At 44.6% G+C, this 24,185-nt stretch overlaps 1 protein-coding gene across 1 annotated transcript in view; it reads left to right on the top strand.

The window, feature by feature from the left end:
• The first annotated feature begins 132 nt into the window (after positions 1-132).
• Positions 133-24,185, top strand: part of LOC133042402 (histone-lysine N-methyltransferase PRDM9-like) — a 43,345-nt gene continuing 19,292 nt past the window's right edge. The window contains 1 exon segment of the mRNA XM_061122950.1: positions 133-382. Coding sequence (XP_060978933.1) covers positions 133-382 — 250 coding nt within the window.

Raw genomic sequence — 24,185 nt, 5'->3', positions numbered from 1 at the left:
CAGAGGGGCCTTGGACACTCCATGCTGGACCCCTGCCCCACCAGCTTCTCCTCCTTCTTGCTGGGCATGCAGCTTTCACCTGCTGGGTGCCCGCCAGTGAGGGGCTCCCAAGACACCAAGCTGGGGTTGGCGATGGGGGAGCTGGATGCCAGGGAACCCGAGACCCTGCAGCAGGGCAGTGCACTGTGGACGCGGGCTGGCCTCACTGAGCGGTTAGGCCCTGTGCGTTCAGGACACCCTCTCTGGACCCCGGGTGGAGGGCTGCTTCGCCTGGTGCCCACCTGGTTCTCAGGAGGTGGAAGAGAGGCCCTGTGGACCTTCCCACCTCCTGCCCAGAGAATGACACAGGCCAGTTCCCACAAGTCAGAGCAGGGTGGGCATAGTGAGTCTTGGGTCTCACAGGGTCCCTGTGAAGAGGGGTTCACTGCTCCCTGGATCCCTCTTGGCTGGTTCCCCTTCTGTGTTGTCTTCACACCAAATCTCACAAGGATGAGGCAGTCCAGGTGCCCACAGCATCACTTGCCCAGGTGCTGACAACCCTCCTTATTTATTATGGGCAGGGAGACAGGGTGGCTTATGTGACACTCCCCTAGACCACAGAGGAGACCCCCTAGGCTGTGTTTCTTCTACTCCTGAGACCCAGGAGGGCATTGGGGGCAGAGCACCTCCAGCTGGGGTCTGGAGAGGGTGTATGAATGGACAGGGCCTAACTGTCCAGTGTGGCTTCAAGGGGTATGGGCAAGAGGGGTTCTAACTGCTTTCTAAATATTTCAGACAACCACTGAGTTCCTTCTGGTTTTTGGTTTCAGATCTTTTTATATGGTCCATTTTCAGTGTCTTAATTGAAATTGTTACAATATTGCTTCCATTTTATGTTTTGATTTTTTGACTGCAATGCATGTGGGATTGTTACTAAGTCCACGCTCACTCTCCATGCCTCACAACAGGGCGATGAATCAGAGCCGAGGTGCTGAGGCAAGGAATATGACTTTACTTCGAAAGCCAGCAGATTGAGAAGATAGCAGACTAATATCTCCAAGAAACCATCTTGTCAGGGTCTGGATGCCAGTGTCTTTCATAGAACACAGAGCTGGGAGGTGAGGAAATACAGTAAAAAGTCCATTAATCTGGCAAATATCTGGAATGGCCAGTCTTGGAGGGAGATGTGTTACTTTCTCCCTGCTGTAGCCATCCACAGGTGGACAGGCCCTAGGCAGAGGCAGAGGGGCGGGGTGTTCTGAGGCAGGCCATTATGTATGGACAGCATCCCTGTAGCAAACAGGCCAACAGGAAGCAAAGGTTAGAGTAAAACATTCAACATCAGTCAGATTTTGTTCTTCCCTGTAACAATTCCCAGTGTCAGCGTCCATTCCACAATCTTATGGGAAAAGGGGTGATGAGTGTTCTCATTGCCCCACTAGTTGTATCTTTTGGGGAGTACCCACCACTGGTGCCAGTGTGCTGAATGTTGAGATTTGTCTTTGTTGTTCTTTGGAAAGTCTCTATTTCATAAGTATAGACATAATAATATTATAATACAGGTGTTGAGAGTTGTTTTATTCAGTACAAATCTTTTAGGACTTCAAAACCAGGGGAAAGCATCTAAAGTTAAGGAACTTAGCACTTTTCTATGTGTGGGAAGATGCACCAGCCATCTCACTGAAATCATCCCCTTTGATACACACCTTACCACCCGGGACCAGCATCCTGTCTTCTCATTCCTGAATTTCCCCAGGGATCACAGTTGGGAGTGGCTGTAGTCTGATGGCTGCTGGAAAGCAGGTATTCTTTCCTTTCCTGAGTTTCCTCAGAGTTGACCATGAGAAGTGGCTTCAGTTTGATGGCTTCTAGACAGTAGGAGGGGGAACCTGGTTCCCCATTGAGATCATCTCAGCAGAGAGAGCAAGCAGGTCCTGTGACTCCAGACAACCTTCCAACGTTCAGGGCTCAGCGTTCAGCCTGCAGGATCCATAGCCGTCAGTTCAGCCACCATGCTCTGCAATTAGTTACTATTTAGCCCTGAAACCTACACTGCAGGAAGCCCTCTAAATGTGGCGTCCTGTCCAGCAAACTCTCGGTCACACCCTCCAAGCCTGACCCAGGCCCAGCTCTGCTGAGAGGGTCTCACCGGGGACCCAGGCTCCCCCTCCTGCTCTCCCACATTCCGTACCTGATTGGGGAGAAGGCAGGGGCCGGGGGCACAGTGCCTCCAAGCAGGTAGGGCAGACGTTCTCCCATCGCCCCTTGTGGTCCATCCCTGGGAACACAGTCTAATGTCACTTTTAGCAGCAGAGGACTTGTGTCCCCAGATCCGGCCCACTCTCTAGGAGGTGTGAGCTGTGAGCATTAATACAGGAAACCCCGAGTGACCTGCTTAGGCTGGAAGACTAGTTCTTGGGATGTGAGCTGAAGTCTGAAAGTAGCTTCTCACTGGGATTAGCCTTCTCCAGACGTAGCTTGGGGGCAGCAAGAGTGCAATAAGTGGCCCCCAGCCGGGGCAGCCACACAGTGCCTCTCGACAGCCCTGTGGAAACTGTGCACCAGAGTGACCAGGAGCCCACATTCACCCTGCAGATGGCTTCTGAGAGGTCAGTGACAGACTAAAGCAACCATGAGCCTGTACTCACAGCAGACAGACTCTAACAGGTCTGTGACAGACCAAAGTGACCACAAGCATGCATTCAGCCAGCGGACAGACTCTGAGAGGTCTGTGACAGACCACAAGCCTGCACTCACCCAGTGGATGGTCTCTGATAGGTCTCGGACAACAGAGTGACTAGGAGCCCACATTCACCCACCAGATGGCTTCTGAGAGGTCCGTGAAAGACTAAAGCAACCATGAGCCTGTACTCACAGCAGACAGCCTGTGAGAGGTCTGTGACAGAGCAGAGTGACCACAAGCATGCATTCACCCAGCAGATGGCCTCTGATAGGTCTGTGACTGACCAGAGTGACCAGGAGCCTACATTCACTCAGCAGGTGGCTTCTGAGAGGTCAATGACAGACTAAAGCAACCATGAGACTGTACTCACAGCAGACAGCCTCTGAGAGGTCAGTGACAGGCCATAGTGACTACAAGCCTGCACTCACCCAGTGGATGGGCTCTGAGAGGTCTGTGACAGACCAGAGTGACCACAGGCATATGTTTACCCAGCAGACAGCCTCTGAGAGGTCAGTGAGAGACCAGAGTGACCACGAGCCTGCACTTACCCAGCGGATGGTTCTGAGAGGTCTGTGACAGGCCATAGTGACCACAAGCATGCACTCTCCCAGTGGTGAATTCTTCCCTGGAGACTCCCATGAACAGAAGAGCCTGGTGGGCTACAGTCCATGGGGTCACAAAGAGTCAGACAGAACTGAACACCTGAGCACACACACATGAAACAGAAATGGACTCAGGGTCAGAGGGAACAGACTGGCGCTCTCCGAGGAGGAGGGGGCGGTGGAGGGATGGAGTGGGAGGCTGGGGTCAGCAGATGTAGCTTTTGTAAGTAGAATGGATAAAGAAGGCCCTGCTGCATAGCAGAGAACAATATTCAGTATCCAATGATAAACTATAAAAAAAAATTTTAAAAAGAATGTATATATGTGTATAAGTGTATCCCTGAGCTATGCAGCAGAAATTAACACCTTGTAAACCAGCTATACTTCAAAAAAAAACAGACCCTAGCCAATTACAATAGACACTCAACCCAGGAGCACCAAGTCCCGAGCAGTCAGAACATGGACTAATAAGTCAGAAGAGGGGCCGACAGGAGACGGGGTCCCACGGCGGCCCACAGGCTGGCTGGGAGCCCTGGGCGCCGTTAGCCTCAAGTGTCGCTGGAGGAAATGAGAACTCTACCCACACGACTCCCCCTCCAGCTCAAAACAAAGCGGCTCTGCTTCCCCTGACCCCTTAACTGAGGGGCCCCGGGACGCCCTGGCTTGGTGCTGTGACCAGGAATGTACTGGTCAGATCCCAATGCAGGGGAGGTCTGTGAGGGCAGCTCTGGAGCGGGTGGGCCAGGATGAGCGCAGCAGCTCCGCCCGTTCCTCGAAGGTTGGACAAAACAGAGCCCAGGAGGCCGGAAAGTGTTCTCATGGAGGGTAGGCCCCACGTCGGTGCCTCCTCTCTCTGGCTGAGGCCCAGCGCTGTCCCCATGTGCTGGTCTGCAGCGCGTTCTGCACACGCCCTGACGGCTCAGCTGCTGAACCCCAAGGAGAAGGCTTGTGATGGCAGCCATGCCCACAGGCACCAATAGCACTGACCATCTGGCTCCCGGCCCAACAGCGAGGTCCAGCTGAGACCAGTGGGCACGTTGTCAGCGGTGCTCCAGGGTGGGCCATGTGTCACCAGTAAATGGCGGTGTTGTGATGTAGGCCAGCAGGACTCAGCCTGGCGGATTGCTAGAATCAGCGGGGACACACCGACCCATGAACTCTCCCAGCCCTGGGTCAGGCAGACACCCGAACAGGCAGACAACTGCAGAGAGCAGAGTCCACGGCACAGACAAGGAGCACCCGTCCCCAGGCAGGGAAGGGGCCCCATCTCAGGGGGCGCCCTTGGGATCCCCCAGCTTAAGCATAAAGAGGCTTCAGGCACAGGTGGGAGGAACAGCCTTGGAGCTGCTTTTAAGTCATGCAGGGCAGGACACGCAGGTGAGTGAAGGCCAGAGGGAATGTGCCGTAGAAAACAGAGTGTCTGGGGAACAGACGGGCTTGGGTGGAGCCGAACCCAAGGGGGCTGGGAGTCCGGACTCATAAACCCTGTATGTCTCTCTCCCGTCTCGGCCTCCTAATCTACTTAACCCCCACTCTGCAGCCTGACGCCGCCTGTCCTGTGCATCTCCACACTCGGACCGTCCACTCATTCACAGATATTTGCTTAGCACCTGCCTCTTGCCAGGTCGTGTTCCAGGCACGGGACAGCCGTGAGGAGACAGACAATAACCCCAGTCCGTGGGGAGCAGAAACTCTACCAGAGGCCAGATGCACCACTCCTGGGGCCGAGCCCCGGCCTTGCCCTCCTCACCCACAGGCCGGGCCGCTGGAGCTCCGGGCCCAGATGCAGTTCTGTCTGAGCATCCCCCCTCCTCCAAGAAGGCGCCTCTCTGGACTCGCCGCCCGTCAGCCCCTGCCTCCCCGAGTCCTGTGTCCTTCTCAGCACAGACCACCATCTGAAACGGCCTCCCCGCCACCTGCATGACCTCAGTGTACCTGGCGATCTCACGTCCTTGGTGAAGGAAGGTCCCGGCTGCCCTCATGGCTTTCTGCTGAGTTCCCACCACAGATTCCCGTCACGACGGCCTGGAAGGACTCTCCACATGGGTGTGGGGCAGGGGCTCAGTGGGGCCGGAGAGAGTGGGCCCCCTGGGCCGCTCCAGTGGTCAGGGTAGACAGGGACCTCCCAGTAGTGGCTCAGACCAGCCGGCAGGCCGATCAGCTTCCTTCTCCCTGGGACCACGAAGGGGCAAGGCTCTCATCACTGCTCAGGGTCGTGGCTGCCCAGGAAGGGCTGTCAGTTCCACAGTCCTGAGCACCCTGTGAGCTGTTACACGTTTTACCTGTGGGATCTCAGCTCCCTCAGGCAGAACGCTCTGGGTTACACACTTGGAAGAATCTACTGCAGTGGTTTCAGCTCAGTCCATTCACTCAGTCGTGTCCGACTCTTCGCGACCCCATGGACTGCAGCACACCAGGCCTCCCTGTCCATCACCAACTCCTGGAGTTTACTCAAACCCTTGTCCATGGAGTCGGTGAGGCCATCCAACCATCTCATCCTCTGTCGTCGCCTTCTCCTCCCACCTTCAGTCTTTCCCATCATCAGTCAGACATGACTGAGCAACTGAACTGAACTGATGCGACTGTGAATAAAAGCAAGAGGAAGAAATCAAAGTCCTATCCCCTGTGTTTATCACACTGCCTCCTGACTGCGAGCCCTTCCTTCTATGAGCCCCTAGACTCCTCAAGGGGGGCAAGCACACGTCTTGAGGCATGATCCTGCTGGGTTCTCCTCTCTGCCAGCTGAGAATTGAAGCCAGCTTTCTATTTCCTCCAGACTCAGTCTCCATGTTCTTTTATTCAGCTTCAGCAGGCAGAGAAGGCCAAGATTGTGGTCAGCAACAATACCACTAACCTGATCATCAGGTTAATCTGAATTAACACCACCACGCATAGTCTATGAATTAGACTCACAAGTCTACTCCTCCTTAATCAATGATAACAGCCTCAATTTCTCATTAGTTTTCTCCCACTCCCTATGGACACCACCACTGATTTTAACTAAATGGTTATGACCCCTTATACTAATAGTCACCACCTCATATTAAAAGAATCTCTACCAGAAAAAAGAATATTATCACTGCTAGTCATATTATAATTACTTTAATTATAACATTTACTGCCATAAAATTCTTTTATATATTCTATTTGGAGCAACACTAGTTTCAACACTCATTAACATTATCCAAATAGGAAATCAAGCAGAACACGTCAATGCAGGTCTCTATTTATTTTATACCCTAGTAAGTTCTCTTCCCCTTTCAGGAATACTTGTCTACATTCAAAATACAGTAGGACCTTTCAATATTCTAATGCTGAGCCCAATCAGTATCCAGCTCTTGATCCAATGGTTTCATATGGTTAGTATGCATAGTTGCCTTTATAGTAAAAACACCATCTTATGGCCTCCACCTTTGACTACCTAAAGCACATGAAGAGGCCCCTATTGCAGGCTTCATAGTTCTGGCTATGCTGCCAGCACTACTAAACTTTGGATGCTATGGTATACTACGAATTACAAATTACAATAATTTGAAACCCACCAACAGGCTTCATAGGGTATCCACTCATTCTATTGTCCTTATGAGGCATAATTATAACCAGCTCAATATGCTTATGCCAGACAGACCTAAAATCACTCACTGCATACTCTTCTGTCAGCCACATAGCACTTTGCCATCCTTACCCGAACACCTTGAAGTGGTATAGGAGCCACAGCCCTAATAATTGCCCATAGTCTTACATCCTCTGTATTGTTCGGCCTGGCAAATTCAAATTACCAGGTCCATCGCCAAACAATAATCCTAGCCTAAAGCCTACAAATGTTCCTCCTACTTATAGCAACCTGGTGATTACCAGCAAGTTAAACAAACCTAGCTCTACCCCCAACTATTAGCTTGATTGGAGAGTTATTTGTAGTAATATCCTTCTCATGATCAAACATTGCAATTATTTTAATAGGAATTCATATAGTAATTGCTGCCCTATACTCTTTATATATACTCATTACAACACAGTGAGGAAAATACGCACACCACATAAACTGTATCTCTCCATCTTTTACAGGAGAAAATGCTCTCATATCTTTACCCATCCTACCTCTTCTACTCCTATCCTTAAACCCAAAAATCATTCTAGGCCCCCTATACTGTATATATAGTTTAGAGAAAAACACTTGATTGTGAATCTAGTAAGAGAAGACAATACCTTCTTATTTACCACAGAAGTAGATAAGAATTGCTGGTTCTATACTCCCATGACTAACAGCATGGCTTTTTCAAAGTTTTATCCATTGATGTTAGAACCAAATAATTGGTGCAACTCCAAATAAAAGTAATAAATTAAATTTCCTCTTTCACTCTAGCCTCACTATGTATATCATCCATCATAATAACAAGCACTAACATTTATAAAACCACCACATACCCTCTATATGAAGGATTATCTCATATGCCTTCACCATTAGCTTAGTTCCAACAATAATATTCATGTATACAGGCCAAGAGATAATTATTGCAAACTGGCACTGAATCACACTACAAACCCTTAAGCTATCATTCAGTTCTAAAATAGATTAATTCTCAATAATGTGTGCTGGTGGCCCTATTTGTCATATGATCAATTATAGACTTCTCAATATGATCCATTCACTCAGACCCCAACATTAACTGATTCTTCAAACACTCCTTTTCCTTGTTACAATACTAATTCTTGTTACCACTAATAATCTCTTCCAACTACTTACTGGCTGAGAAGGAGCAGGGATTATGTCCTTCTTGCTCATTGGATGATGGTGTGGACGGCAGATGCAAACACAGCGGCACCACAGGCAATTTTGTATAACACCTCAGCCGCTCAGCTGTGTCCGACTCTTTGCGACCCCATGGACTGTAGCCCACCAGGCCCCTCAGTCCATGGGATATTCCAGGCAAGAATCCTGGAGTGGGTTGCCATTTCCTTCCCAAGGGCCAAAACACCTCAGCGAAGCCCAACGACTGACTGGAAAGAGGAGGCAGACTGCTGGCTTGCGCTGCGTGGATGTGGGGATGCAGGGCTCGGGGGCGTGGATGTGAGAAAGCGGGGCCAGGGGGATGTGGACCTGTTTTGTATGACCCCATGCTGCTGCTGCTGCTAAGTCGCTTCAGTCGTGTCCGACTCTGTGCAACCCCATAGACAGCAGCCCACCAGGCTCCTCCGTCCCTGGGATGCTTCGGGAAAAACACTGGAGTGGGTTGCCATTTCCTTCTCCAATGCATGAAAGAGAAAAGTGAAAGTGAAGTCACTCCGTCGTGTCTGATTCTTGGCGACCCCATGGACCACAGCCTACCAGGCTCCTCCATTCATGGGATTTTCCAGGCAAGAGTCCTAGAGTGGGGTGCCATTGCCTTCTCCAAACCCTATGCTGATACAGGTTTTATTAAAACAACAGCATGATTCTTACTTAACTTCAATGCAAGACACTTACAACAAGTTTTTATCCTCAGCTCAGTTCAGTTGCTCAGTCGTGTCCAACTTTTTGCGACCCCATGAACCTCAGCAGGACAGGCCTCCTCGTCCATCACCAACTCCCGGAGTTTACCCAAACTCATGTCCATTGAGTTGGTGATGCCATCCAATCATCTCATCCTTTGCCGTCCCCTTCTCATCCTGCCCCCAATCCCTCCCAGCATCAGGGTCTTTTCCAATGAGTCAGCTCTTTGCATCAGGTGGCCAAAGGATTGGAGTTTCAGCTTCAACATCAGTCCGTCAAATGAACATCCAGGACTGATCTCCTTTAAGATGGACTGGTTGGATCTCCTTGCAGTCCAAGGGACTCTTCAAGAGTCTTCTCCAACACCACAGTTCAAAAGGATCAATTCTTCAGCGCTGATCTTTCTTTATAGTCTAACTCTCACATCCATACATGACTACTGAAAAAAACATAGCCTTGACTAGACAGAATTTTGTTGGCAAAGTAATGTCTCTGCTTTTTAATATGCTGTCTTGGTTGCGCATAACTTTCCTTCCAAGGAGCAAGCGTCTCTTAAGTTCATGGCTGCAATCACCATCTGCAATGATTTTGGAGCCCTGTTTCCACTGTTTCCCCAACTATTTGCCATGAAGGGATAGGACCAAATGACATGATCTTAGTCTCCTGAATGTTGAGTTTTAAGCCAACTTTTTCACTCTCCTCTTTCACTTTCATCAAGAGGCTCTTTAGTTCTACTTCACTTCCTGCCATAAGGGTGGTGTCATCTTCATATCTGAGGTTATTGATATTTCTCCCAGTAATCTTGATTCCAGTTTGTACTTCCTCCAGCCTAGCATTTCTCATGATTTACTCTGCATATAAGTTAAATAAGCAGGCTGAAAATATACTGCCTTGACATACTTCTTTTCCTATTTGGAACCAGTCTGTTGTTCCATATCCAGTTCTGACAGTTGCTTCCTGACCTGCATACAGGTTTCTCAAGAGGCAGGTCAGGTGGTCTGGTATTCCCATCTCTTTCAGAGTGTTTCACAGTTTATTGTGATCCACACAGTCAAAGGCTTTGGTATAGTCAAAAAAGCAGGAATAGATGTTTTTCTGGAACTCTCTTGCTCAACTTAATTCAAATTTACCTATATTAGGTTTAGTATTAGCTGCAACAGGAAAATTTGCCAATTTGGGTACACCCATAATTACCCTCAGCAATAGAGGGCCCACAGCAGTCTCAGCCCTACTCCACTCAAGCACAATAATAGTAGCAGATATGTTCCTACTCATCCACTTCTAGCCTCTGACAGAAAGCTATAAATGTACCCCATCAGTTACATTATGCCTAGGGGCTATCACAACATTTATAGCAATATGTGCCATTACCCATAATGATATCAAAATAAATCATTGCTTTCTCCACCTTCAGCCAATTAGGCCTCATGATAGTAACAATTGGCATCAACCAACTCTACCCAGCATTCCTCTTTCTCCAAAAAAATGTTTTTGCCTTTTTCAAAGCCATTCTATTTCTGTAATCCAGATTGTTCACAACCTAAATGATGAACAAGATATTCAAAAAATAGGAGGTCTGTTTAGAGCTGTGCCTTTTACTACAACTGCCCTTATCATTGGCAGCTTAGCATTGACAGGAATGCCTTTCCTCACTGGATTCTACTCTAAAGACCTAAATATTCAAACTGTGAATATGCCTTATACCAATGCCTGATCCCCTCCACAAACTGCCACCTCACTCACAGCCGTCTACAGCATCCTCACTCTCTTCTTCATCCTACTAGGATGGCCTCAGTACTCTACTCTGATTATCATTAACAAGAACAACCCCCTCCTCATCAATTAAATGCCTACTAGTTGGAAGTATTTTTGCTAGCTTTATTATCTCCAACAATATTCCCCCAACAGCAGTTCCACAAATAACCATACCTTACTACCTCAAAAGAACTGCCCTGGCCCTGAATATTCTAGACTTCATCTTGGCACTCAAAACTAGCAGTAACACAAAACCTGAAGTTCAACTATTCGAATGTATTGAAGGATACTTTTCCACTATCATACACTGCCTGACCCCTTATTTAAACTTAACCAGCCAAAAGTCAGCATCCCCCTTCTAGACTGTATCTGATGAGAGGATATTTTGCCAAAAACCACCTCCCTCAATCAAATAAAAATATCTCTATTAGTATCAGATCAAAACGGGCTAATCACACTGTATTGCCTCTTTCCTTATCACCTTACTCATCAGCATAATTTAAATTTGCACAAGTAATTTCTGTAATAACAATTAATTATGACCAACTTGTAACATGGTTAGTTCCCCTTCTCTACAAGTTCATTTATTGCAGCACTTACTATAGTCCACTTACTATGTATCCATGAAACAGGATCAAATAACTCAGTAGGAATTTCATCTGTTATAGACAAGATCCCATTTCATCTATATTATACATTTAAAGACATCTCGGGTGCCTTGTTACTAGTTCTGGGATTAAAAATACTAGTCCTATTTTCACCTGACCTACTAGGAGACCCAGATAGCTACACCCCGGCAAACCTCTCAACACACCTTCACACATCAAGTCAAAATGATACTTCTTATTCACATATGCAGTCCTACGATCAAGCCCTAACAAACTAGGCAGAATTTTAGCCCGAATCTTTTCTATGCTAATCTTAGTATTAATGCCATTACTCCATACATGCAAACAACAAAGCATGACATTCTGACAATTCAGCCACTGCCTATTCTGAATTCTAGTAGTGAACCTCTTAACACTCACCTGAATTGGAGGACAACCAGTAGAACATGCCTTTATCATCACTGGACAACTAGTATCTATTATATGTTTTTCCTTATCCTACTATCAATGCCAGTAACTAGCATTACCTAAAATAATCTAAAATGAAGAGAAGTCTTTGTAGTATACTCATGCTTCTGGTCTTGTAAACCTGAAAAGGAAAACAATAAAACTCCCTAAGACTCCTTGCACAAGTTTGTGTCAGCAAACAGTATTACTCCTTGATGGTGAACAGTAAATAAAAATAATCTAATATGAGGTTATTAATTGCACTGTTAACCCAACAGAGGCATTCACTCAAGCAAAGATGAAAAGAGGAAAAAGAACTCGGCAAACATAAACCCTCCTGTTTACCAAAAACATCATCTCTGTCATCAGTAGTATTAGAGGCACTGCCCAGTGACAATGACAATCGTTAAACAGCTGTGGAGTCCTGACCGTGCAAATGTAGCCTAATCACTGGTTCGCTAAATAAGGATTTGTATAAATGGCCGCACAAGGGCTTTACTCTTACTTCTCGTCAGTGAAACTGACCTTCCCATGAAGTCAGGGGAAAAAAACCAATGAGAAGAGAAGACCCTATGGAACTTCAATTAATTAGCCCCCCCAAATAAAATTAAACCAGTGAAACTGACCTTCCCATGAAGTCAGGGGAAAAAAACCAATGAGAAGAGAAGACCCTATGGAACTTCAATTAATTAGCCCCCCCAAATAAAATTAAACCATTAAGGGATAACAGAACTTTTCATGAGCTAATGATTTTGACTGGTGTAACCTTGGAGAACAAAAGATCCTCCAAGTGACTTTTAAAGCCAATACCTATCAGTCAAATCAAATTATCACTTATTGATCCAAGAAATTGATCAATGGAACAAGTAACCCTAGGGATAATAGCACAGTCCTATTTTAGAGTTCATATTAACAACAGTGTTCACAACCTTGATGTTGGATCAGGACACCTGAATGATGTGACCATTATTAAAGTTTGTTTTGTTCAACAATTAAAGTTCTACATGATCTGAGTTCAGACCAGAGTCATTCAGGTAGGTTTCCATCTATTATACAATTTTCCCAGTAGGAAAGGACAAGAGAAATAAGGACAACTTTAAATAAGTGCCTTAAAATAATGAATAATTTTATCTTAATTGATAAGTAAACCTTTCCACCCAAAAACAGGCCTTATTTAAGGTGGCAGAACCTGATAACTGCATAAAACTTGAACCTGTATGATCAGAGATTTAAATCCTATCCTTAACAAACTGTTCATAATATTCTAATTGTTATTATGCCCATCCTCCTAGCTATAACATTCTTAACACTAGTAGAATGAAAAGTTCTAGGCTATTCACAATTCTGAAAAGGCCCAAATGTTGTAGGGCCATACAGCCTACTCCAAACTATTGGCGAGGCAGTCAAACTATTTATTAAAGAAGCCCTATGACCAGCCACATCCTCAGTTTCTGTACTTATCCTTGAACCTATCTTTGCCTTGAGCCTAGCTTTAACCATATGAATTCCTCTACCCAAACCATCAGTTAAGTCGTTCAGTCATGTCTGACACTTTTTGAGCCCATGGACTGCAGCACGCCAGGCCTCCCTGTCCACCACCAACTCCTGGAGTTTGCTCAAATTCATGTCCATGGAGTCAGTGATGCCGTCTAACCCTCTCATCCACTGTCGCCCCTTTCTCCTCCCGCCTTCAATCATTCCCAGCATCAGGTTTTTTTCCAATGAGTCAGTTCCTCACATCAGGTAGCCAAAGTATTGGAGGTTCAGCTTTAGCATCAGTCCTTCCAATGAATATTCAGGACTGATTTCCTTTAGGATGGACTGGTTGGATCTGTCTGTTGTCCAAGGGACTCTCAAGAGTATTCTCTAACACCACAGTTCAAAAACATCAATTCTTCAGCTCTCAGCTTTCTTTATAGTCCAATTCTTACATCCATACATGACTACTCTATAGTCCAACTCGCACACCCATACATACATGAAAAACCATAGTTTTGACTAGACGGACCTTTGTTAGCAAAGTAATGTCTCTGCTTTTTAACATGCCGTCTAGGTATTCTTTTCTCCTTTTCTTTTCTTTCTTTTCTTTCAAGGAGCAAGCATCTTTGAATTCCATGGCTGAACTCAACATCTACAGTGATTTAGGAGCCCAAAAATATAAAGTCAGCCACTCTTTCCACTGTTTCCCCATCTACTTGCCATGAAGTGATGGGACCAGATGCCATGACCTTAGTTTTCTGAATCTTGAGTTTTAAGCCAACTTTTTCACTCTCCTCTTTCACTTTCATCAACAGGTTCCTCAGTTCTTCTTCACTTTCTGCCCTAAGGGTAGTGTCATCCACAACTCTGAGGTTATTGACATTGCTCCCAGCAATCCCGATTCCAGCTTGTGCTTCATCCAGTCCAGCATTTCTCATGATATACTCTGCATATAAGTTAAATAAGCAGGGTGACAATATACAGCCTTAACGGACTCCTTTTCCTATTTGGAACCAGTCTGTTATTCCATGTCCAGTTATAACTGTTGCTTCCAAAACTGCATACAGATTTCTCAGGAGGCAGGTCAGGTGGTCTGGTATTCCCAACTCCTGAAGAATATTCCACACTTTGTTGTAATCCACACAGTCAAAAGTTTTGGCATAGTCAATAAAGCAGAGGTAAATGTTTTTCTGAAATTCTCTTGACTTTTTGATGTTCCAGCGGATGTTGGCAATTTGATTTCTGGTTTCTCTGCCTTTTCTAAATCCAGCTTGAACATCTGGAAGTTCACCGTTCACGTCCTGCTGAAGCCTGGCTTGGAGAATATTGAGCATTACTTTACTAGCGTTTGAGATGAGTGCAGTTGTACTGCAGTTTGAGCATTCTTTGGCATTGTTTTTCTTTGGGATTGGAATGAAAACTGACCTTTCCAGTCCTGTGGCCACTTGTAAGTTTTATAAATGGCTGGCATATTGAGTGCAGCACTTTCACAGCATCATCTTTTAGGATCTGAAATTGCTCAGCTGGAATTCCATCACATCTACTAGCTTTGTTCATATTGATGCTTCCTAAGGCCCACTTGATTTCACATTCCAGGATGTCTGGTCCTAGGTGAGTGATCACACTATCATGATTATCTGGGTCATGATCTTTTTTGTACAGTTCTTCTATGTATTCTTGCCACCTCTTCTTAATATCTTCTGCTTACATTAGGTCCCTACCATTTCTGTCCTTCTTTGAGCCCATTTTGCATAGTGTTTCCTTGGTATCTCTGATTTTCTTGAAGAGATCTCTAGTCTTTCCCATTCTATTGTTTTCCTCCATTTCTTTGCACTGATCACCGAGGAAGGCTTTCTTATCTCTCCTGGCTCTTCTTTGGAACTCTGCATTCAAATGGGAATATTTTTCATTTTCTCCTTTGCTTTTCACTTCCCTCCTTTCACAGCTATTTGTAAGGCCTCCTCAGACAGCCATTTTGATTTTCTGTATTTCTTTTTCTTTTCTGTATTTTTGGGGATGGTCTTGACTTCTGTCTCCTCTACAATGCCATGAACCTCCACCCATAGTTCATCAGGCACTCTGTCCAACAGATCTAGTCCCTTAAATCTATTTCTCTCTTCCACTGTATAGTCATAAGGGATTTGATTTAGGTCATACCTGAATGATCTAGTAGTTTTCCCTATTTTCTTCCATTTCACTCTGAATTTGGCAATAAGGAGTTCATGATCTGAGCCACAGTTGGCTCCTGGTCTTGTTTTTGCTGACTGTATAGAGCTTCTCCATTTTTGGCTGCAAAGAATATAATCAACCTGATTTCAGGGTCATCCATCTGTTGATGTCCATGTGTAGAGTCTTCTATTGTGTTGTTGGAAGAGGGTGTTTGCTATGACCAGTGCATTTTCCTGGCAGAACTCTATTAGCCTTTGCCCTGCTTCATTCTGTACTCCAAGGCCTAATTTGCCTGTTACTCCAGGTGTTTCTTGACTTCATACTTTTGCATCCCAGTCCCCTTTAATGAAAAGGACATCTTTTTGGGGGTGTTAGATCTAGAAGGTCTTCTGGGTCTTCATAGATCTGTTCAACTTCAGCTTCATCAGCATTACTGGTTGGGCCATAGACTTGGATTACTGTGACATTGAATGGTTTGCCTTGGAAACAAACAGGAATCATTCTGTTGTTTTTGAGATTGCATCCAATTACTGCATCTCAGACTCGTTTGTTGACTATGATGGCTACTCCATTTCTTCTAAGGGATTCCTGCCCACAGTAGTAGATATAATGGTCATCTGTGTTAAATTCACCCATTTCAGTCCACCTGAGTTTGCTGATTCCTAGAATGTCGATGTTCACTCTTGTCATCTCCTGTTTGACCACTTCCAATTTGCCTTGACTCATGGACTTAACATTCCAGGTTCCTATGCAATATTACTCTTTATAGCATCGAAACTTGCTTCGATCACCAGTCCCATCCACAACTGGGTGTTGTTTTTGCTTTGGCTCCATCCCTTCATTCTTTCTGGAGGTGTTTCTCCAATGATCTTCAGTAACAGATTGGGCGCCTACCCACCTGGGGAGTTCATCTTTCTGTGTCTTATCTTTTTGCCTTTTCACACTGTTTATGGGGTTCTCAAGGCAACAATACTGAAGTGGTTTGCCGTTCCCTTCTCCAGTGGACCACATTCTAACCCTAACCCTAACCCACACATCTTAGTTCACTTATTCCTCAAATGTCAATGTTCACTCTTGCTATCTTCTTCTTGACCACTTCTAATTCACCTGGATTCTTAGACCTAACATTCCACGTTCCTATGCAATATTGCTCTTTACAACATCAGACTTTACATATACCACCATACACACCCACAACTGTTTCCATTTTGACTTAGCCTTTTCATTCCTTCTGGCTTTATTTCTTCACTCTTCTCTGGTAGCATATTGGGCACCTACCAACCAGGAGAATTCATCTTTCAGTGTCATATCTTTTTGTCTTTTCATACTGGACAACTGAATATTAAATGCCAGGTGAATTGTTAGGCAGTTAATATTCAGGAGGATTCAGGTTTTTGTAGTTGTTCAGTTGCTAAGTCATGTCTGACCCTTTGTGACCCCATGGACTGCAACACACCAGGCCTCTCTGTCCCTCACTATCTCTGGGAGTTTTCTCAAACTCATGTCTGTTGAGTGGGTAAAGCCTTCCAACCATCTCATCCTCTGCTGCCCACTTCTCCTCCTGTCCTCAATCTTTCCCAGCATCAAGGACTTGTCCAATGAGTCAACTCTTTGCATCAAGTGGCCAAAAGATTGGAGTTTCAGTCCTTCCAATGAATATTCAGGGTTGATTTCACAAGAACTTTCTCTTCAACACATACAAATAATTAGTACAGCTTAATTAAAAAAAAAAAAAAACTCATGACAAAAACCACTACTATATTGTAAAGTCATTAGTCTCCAACTAATAAAATAAATGAAAAAATAAATAAATAAAAAATAAATTTCATTCCCTTTAAAAAATAATAATAAAATAAAATAAAAAAAGAACTCACCAAAGAAAATCAGCCAAAGGTCTAAATGCATGTTTCTCTAAAGAGGTCATAGAGACGGTGATAAAAGCACATGAAAAGATGCTCAGCATCACTAGTTCTTTGAGAAAGGCAAATCAAATGTACCATGAGGTATCACCTCACATTGGTCAGAAAGGCCACATCAAAAACCTACAACAATAAATTCTGCAGAGGGTGTAGAAAGAAAGAAACCCTCCTACACTGTTGGTGGGAATGTAAATTGGTACAGCCATTAGGTAGAACATTATGGATGTTTTTTAAAAACTAAGCACAGAAGTACCCAGTGACCCAGAAATCCAATACCTAGAAGTAGATCCAGAAAAAAAGCAAAATTTTAAAAGACACCTGCACTCCAAAGATCATGGCAGCACTAGGTACAATAGCCAAGACAGGGGAGCAACTTAAGTGTACAAGGACAGACAAATGGATACAGAAAATGAGGTACATATACACAATGCAATATTGCTCAGACATAAAGAAGGATGAAATAATGTCATTTCCAGTTACAGGGAAGAAACTAGAGGTTATCAAACTAAGTGAAATAACTGAGAAAGGGAAAGATAATAGAGAGTATCACTTCTGTGGAATCTAAAAATGGATACAAATGAGCGTCATTATAAAATGCAAACAGATTCACAGACTCAGAAACTTACACTTACCAAAATGGAAAGGTGGCAGCGGGTAGGGGGCAGTAATTAGCTGGTACAGATCAATATTTACACATCAAAACTGGTGCGGTTTTTGTTGTTTAGCTGCTCAGTCATGTCCAAATCTTTGCAACCCCATGAACTGTAGCCTGCCACGACAAAGGATTTCCATGGATTCTCCAGGCAAGAATAGTGGAGTGGTTTGCCATTTCCTTCTTCAGGGAATCTTCCCAACCCAAGGATCGAGCCCAGGTCTCCGAAAGTCTCCTCCATTGCAGGTGGATTCTTTTACCACTGAGTGAGCAGGGAAGCCATAAAACAGGTGCTGAAGGGCTCTAAATAGTCACAAGTTTGACAGGGCTTCAAATGACATCTGCCCTCAAGAAATGTCCTGGGGTATTTCATCAGAAAAGAATTCCAAACAAGGCCAAGTTTCAAGAGGCCAGTTTCAAGAGATAAATTGTACTCACAAAGTATAAAATGAAAGCACATGGATAGACAGTCCACACCAATAATTATTAAATCAATGCCAATCAAAACTACAATAAGGTATCACCTCACGCTGGTCACGGTGGCCATCATCAAAATGATCTACAAAGAATAAAAATTAAATAAATAAGTAAAATAAAACATCTACAAAGAATACACGGAAAATGAAATCCTCCTACAATCTTTTTGGGAATGTAAATGGTGAAGGCACTATGGAAAACAGCATGGAGCTTCCAAGAAATACAAGGCATAGAGCTATCCTATGACCCTGCAATCCCACTCATGGGCCTAGGTCCAGTAAATGTGAAGTGAAAGTCACTCAGTCGTGTTCAACACTTTGCAACACTATGGACTATATGGTCCATGGAATTCTCTAGGCCAGAACACTGGAGTGGGTAAATTTTCCCTTCTCCAGGGGATCTTCCCAACCCAGGGATCAAGCCCAGGTCTCCCACATTGCAGGCAGATTCTTTACCTGCTGAGCCACAAAGGAAGCCCGAGAATACTGGAGTGGGTAGCCCACCCCTTCTCCAGCGGATCATCATGTCCCAGGAATTGAACTGGGGTCTCCTGCATTGCAGGTGGATTCTTTACCAACTGAGCTATAAAGGGAAGCACAGGTCCACAGAAAATCACCATTCCAAACGACACGTGCACCTAGATTTTCAGGGCAGCACTATTTCAATAGGCAAGACATGGAATCCACCAAATTGTCCAGTGGAAGAAAAGTGAAGACAAGGCGGAACACCTATAACTGGAACACCACTCAACCGTAAAACAGAGTGAAACAAGAATGCTGTCAGCAGCCTGGGTGTGCTAAGAAATCATCACACCAGGTCAGGGAACTCAGAGACAGAAAGAAAAATATCATGAGATATCACTTACGGGCACAATCTATAAATTCATACCAATGACCTAATGTACAAAACGGACTTCACAGCCTGCAAAAATCAAATTATGAGCATCAAAAGAAAGAAAGAATGGATAAAGAGTTTAGGATTTATATACACACTAATATCTAACAAACTGATAAGCAAATAGGACCTAGTGAAAAGAACAGGGAACTCTACTAAAGAGACTGTAATAATCTATATGAGGGAAAACATGGAAAAAGAATAGATTCAATTCTATGTAAAATCAAATTAAGTTCCTGTACAGCTAAAACTAATAAAACAATGGAAATCAACCTGACTCCAATAGAAAATAAAAATTAAATTACAGAATATCCATCTAGGGGACCCCAGACAGTGGCGACCCTACAGATTAGGTCTGTGATACACTGTGATGTTAATATGACACCGCCAAAGGTTTTCACCCAGCAGAACACAGAGCAGCAACCCATTCAAAGGTGCCTGACCTCATGTGAATGTCCCAAGATGAAGAGAAGAGAAAGGACCACAGGTGAATCAGGCAATGCCCTCAATTCAGATGTTGGGGATCTCCAAGGGGCAAGACACACAGAGGTGAAGAGCAGACACGGGGTCTCTGGGCATAGGATCCAGACCCCTGTGGACGGGGTGAGACCCACACAGTCCCCAAACACTGCATCTGGGGCTGCATGACTCTTGGTTAGGACACCAGGTCCCTGATGGCTGCTCCCCAAAGGCAGAAACGAGTGGGTTCCTGGAAACTTCTCTTGTCCCAGAGAAGTCCTCCTCTCCTGCCCTTTGGTTCTGTCTGATACTAACTGTTTTGACAGCTGTCACGATAATGTTGAACACACTGCCTTGGTTCCAGCAGGCTCCATTCTTTGTTTTCCCACTGAGGTGTTGACAAAATACACCAGTTATTGGGCTAGAAGATGGGTGGCAGTGAAGAAGGAATTCATAGGGCCTGGACTCCATCTCAGGCCTATCTGTGTTGATCATGCTCGGCCACCTCTCCAGTGGACTCTGAACTCTCTGCCTAGTGCCTGTCGGAACGACAGTGGAAGGATAAGACCCCCTTCGGACAGGGGAATCTTGAAGATCACCTCCAGGTTACTCATCACCTAAGAGAAAACAGACACTAATCACCCCTGCCTCCAGACACTATCTATCAGAATGTAAGCACAGGCTTATCGGTTATTAACTGTTTGGAATGTAACTGCGGGCTTATTGATTATTGACTGTTTGGACATGTACACATGGGGTAGGTGGTGGGTTAGGACACGCACTCATGGGGTATAAAAGAATTTCACAAATGCTGGACGGGGTCCTTGGCTAAGAGGAGACTCTGCCTTGGGCCCACCGGTGTAACAAACTGCACTCCACTATCTGCATTGTCCTTCTGAGTGAGTCTGCTTCCTGGAAAGCGTGGCTATAACAGCAGGTCTGGTGTCTGCTGAGCAGGGACAGCTGATGGGAAGGCGATCACATAGCAACCTCACCTGCTGCCCGTTGGTTTTTTGCCTGATCCCTGTACCCTGAAATCAATTAGCCAGGTGAACCTGCCTCCCTACTCAAACTGAATCCGCTGAAAAACTGGAATAATTACCAGGTAGCCCACCTGAGGAGTCTCCATGAGCCTTAGGGCAGGTGAGCCTGGCAGGAGGAAAGACTAAGAGCCCTAAGGCAGCACTGACCCCTGGGAGGGCCATGGAACCCCACTCAGAGCAGGGCACATTACCCAGAGAAGCCCACTCAGCTCCAGGCCCCAGACCTCTGAGCACTGACATCCAGACACAGGCACGGAGTTTTCCAGGACGGAGGCCAGGCCCAGTCCACACCCAGGTCTTCACGTCCTCGTGCACACAGAACATGGTCGGGTGTCAATATTCTCATTGCAGAAAGCAAGCAGTCATGTCTAAACATAATCAGTGCAGACAGGATTGAAAAGTCAAATGTTCTTCATTCAGACATGTCTGACTGTTTGTGACCACATGGACTGTAGCCCTCCAGCCTCCTCTGTCCATGGGATTCTGCAGGCAAGAATACTGTACTAGGTCACCATTCCCTTCTCCAGGGGATCTTCCCAATCCAGAAATGAACCGAGTTCTCCTGCACTGCATGCAGATTGTTTACCATGTAAGCAACAACAGAAAGTCCTAGACAAGACAGAGAGGTCTAAATCTACCATGCAGACAGAACTTGGTCAGGTTTAAACTAGCGTAAAGTTGCTCTCCCCAGAGGCACAGGTCTCTCATCATTGGACAGGGGCCTCACCCTCAGGTGGGAACTGGCAAGTAAGTTTCTCAAAGAAAAAATCATCACTGGGCCCCACCTGTCACCCACATCAGGAAACCGAAAGAATCTTTGTCATTAAACACTTTAATAGGCGAAACAAAACTGTCACCAGTATCTTTGGCCATGTGGTGGTCAGGATCCAGGGAAGATCCAGGGATTTCTTAGAGTTGAGTCCAGTGTCTTGTAAAGACAGACAGACAGTGCCCTGATTCCTTCTCCCATGCTTCCAGCAGGAGGCAGCCACACTGGAAGCCTTCTAGAAAAGGATACTCTTTATCAGAATAAGAATTGTTGAAATGGAAAGCATACTAGTTAGTATTTGCCAACCTAAAATATTCTTAAAAACTAGGCCCCCAGATCTTTGCTGTTCACACTGGTTCCTTTGTGTTCAGATTGTCAGGAGAGGAACGATCTGTTGTTTCAAATTGGTTTTTTCTAATTCTGTTATTTGCTATTACATGAATGAAAGGTCACACTTGAAAAATACCTAAGAAAATTCTTGCAAGAAAAAATGGAGTCAAGGAGCCCATAAGCTGTATGATCTCTGCCTTCTAACAATTTCAATTTCAAAGACTGAGGGCAGGAGGAGAAGGGGATGACAGAGGACGAGATGGTTGGATAGCATCACCAACATAATGAACAGGACTTTGAGCAAACTCTGGTAGATGGTGAAGGACAGGGAAGCCCAGCATGCTGCAGTCTATGGGGTTGCAGAGTTGGACACGACTGAGCAACTGAACAACATGAAGCTTCAATTTTCTCCCTGGAGAAACCTGATAAAATAGGCACGCTGATTTTGTCACTTCTCTGTTTAAACTCTGCTAAAATGAAATTGATATTCATATCAACATGTAAGAGTTTCTGAGTTTTTACATGTCACACCAAGGTAAGAGGTGCTGGTGAGAATAGAACGCTGCTGGTGGCAAAACGTTCTTCAAATAAAGCTCTGTTTCAAACTGGATTTAAATACAACACTACATGGGTACGTGAAGTATGAACCAAGAGCCTAAATATAGCAGGCAATATGTAAAAATAAATTTGATATCCCATATGTGAGAGTAAAAGCTACTGGTTTTTGCAGTAGTCATGTACGGATGTGAGGGTAGGACCACAAAGAAGGCAGAGCACTGAAGAACTAATGCTTCTGAACTGTGGTGCTAGAGAAGACTCTTGAGAGTCCCTGGGTCTGCGAGGAGATCAAACCAGTCAATCCTAAAGGAAATCAGTCCTGAACATTCATAGGAAGGACTGACGCTGAAAGCAAAGCTCCCATCCTTTGGCCCCCTGATGTGAAGAGCCGACCCATGGGAAAACACCCTGATGCTGGGAAAGACTGAAGGCAAATGGAGAAGGGGATGACAGAGGAAGAGATGGTTGGATGGCATCACTGACTCAACTGTCATGAATTTGAGCAAGCTTCGGAGTTGGTGATGGGCAGGGATTCCTGGCGTGCTGCAGTCCATGGGGTCACAAAGAGTCAGACACAACTTAGCCACTGAGCAGCAACTACAACAACATGAGAGTGAATGTTTCTTGTCAGACCTGCAGCTGGTATGCACACATTGGTTTAGGACACTCTCCAACACAGATTGTCTCTAAGCTGATGAAGTGTGTCAAAAGTGCATGGACCAAAAGGTAATGCATTCATTCTGGGATGGGATAGAATGTAACTTTGAACAGTCTGTAAAACTTACAGAGTCTGTAATCCACTCAAGATTTCAAATAATAAAACATTCACCTGAAATTTAAAGCCTCTTGGAAAGTTGCATTCTATCTATGAAAACATTCCATAGATTTCTTTTCATAATCAATTTTCACAGTGATAACACTTTAACTCTTCAGTTGCTGATATTATTACCAAGATAAACGTGTTCTCATGGGTGTAGGAGATGAAGTGGATCCATTGTGATTGCTCTCTGGTCAAATGACTCTCACAATATCTAATTATATTCTATATCCACAATGTTTATTTTTACATCCATCAAAGTCTACTTCTCAGATCTTTATGTACACTAAACAGTAGATACCTGGTGAGTTCAGATTATATTAAACACTCTTTCCATAACTTTTCCAACGTCAATTGAATCAGAACAAGGTGAAGCAGGGAGAAGTGTTGAAATTTTAAATGATCTCTAAGGACCCTAAAAAAAAAAAAAAAAAAAAACACTAGACAGAAATCCTAACCATTACTGGGCTATAAAAAAGAATCATAATGTGTCTTTTTCATGAAATTGCAACAATTGACTAACTAGAGTTGCAACAAGTTGGAGTTATTCTTGATTTCAGTTGAAACAGTTTGGATGTGGGCATAGGAGGATATATAGGATGATACATACTTAAGGAGGTAACAAGTATGAATCCAAAAATTTATAAGCTATACTTTGTAAACAAAGGTGAAACATTTAACTAGTTTTCACTATCTCACCCTTCCGGACTTTGCCTTCATCTACTGACCCCCTGTGGACTTGTTGGTTTAGTGCCATCAGATTAAAACTAGTCACATGCATCTTGCTTAGCTGTGTTCTCTCTGTTTGAAATTGTTTATGTTTCTCTCTCCTAGTATGCTCTTATAAATGCCACTATCTGTATCACTTATTTTGTCTATAAGGTGGTCTCCTTCATTGTCCACTGTGTAACCATCCTCTGTGTATACAGATATTTACATGTCTATGTATATAGATATCTGTGTCTATATGTATCTATAATAGATATTTATATCTGTATATACATAGATAGTTATGTCTCTATGAACCTAGGTATTTATACATCTATGTACCTAGAATGTATATTTCTTTTTTATT

Source organism: Dama dama, chromosome 1 (genome assembly GCF_033118175.1).
Source record: "Dama dama isolate Ldn47 chromosome 1, ASM3311817v1, whole genome shotgun sequence".
Classification (NCBI taxonomy): domain Eukaryota; kingdom Metazoa; phylum Chordata; class Mammalia; order Artiodactyla; family Cervidae; genus Dama; species Dama dama.
This window is presented reverse-complemented; position numbering and strand designations above follow the sequence as displayed.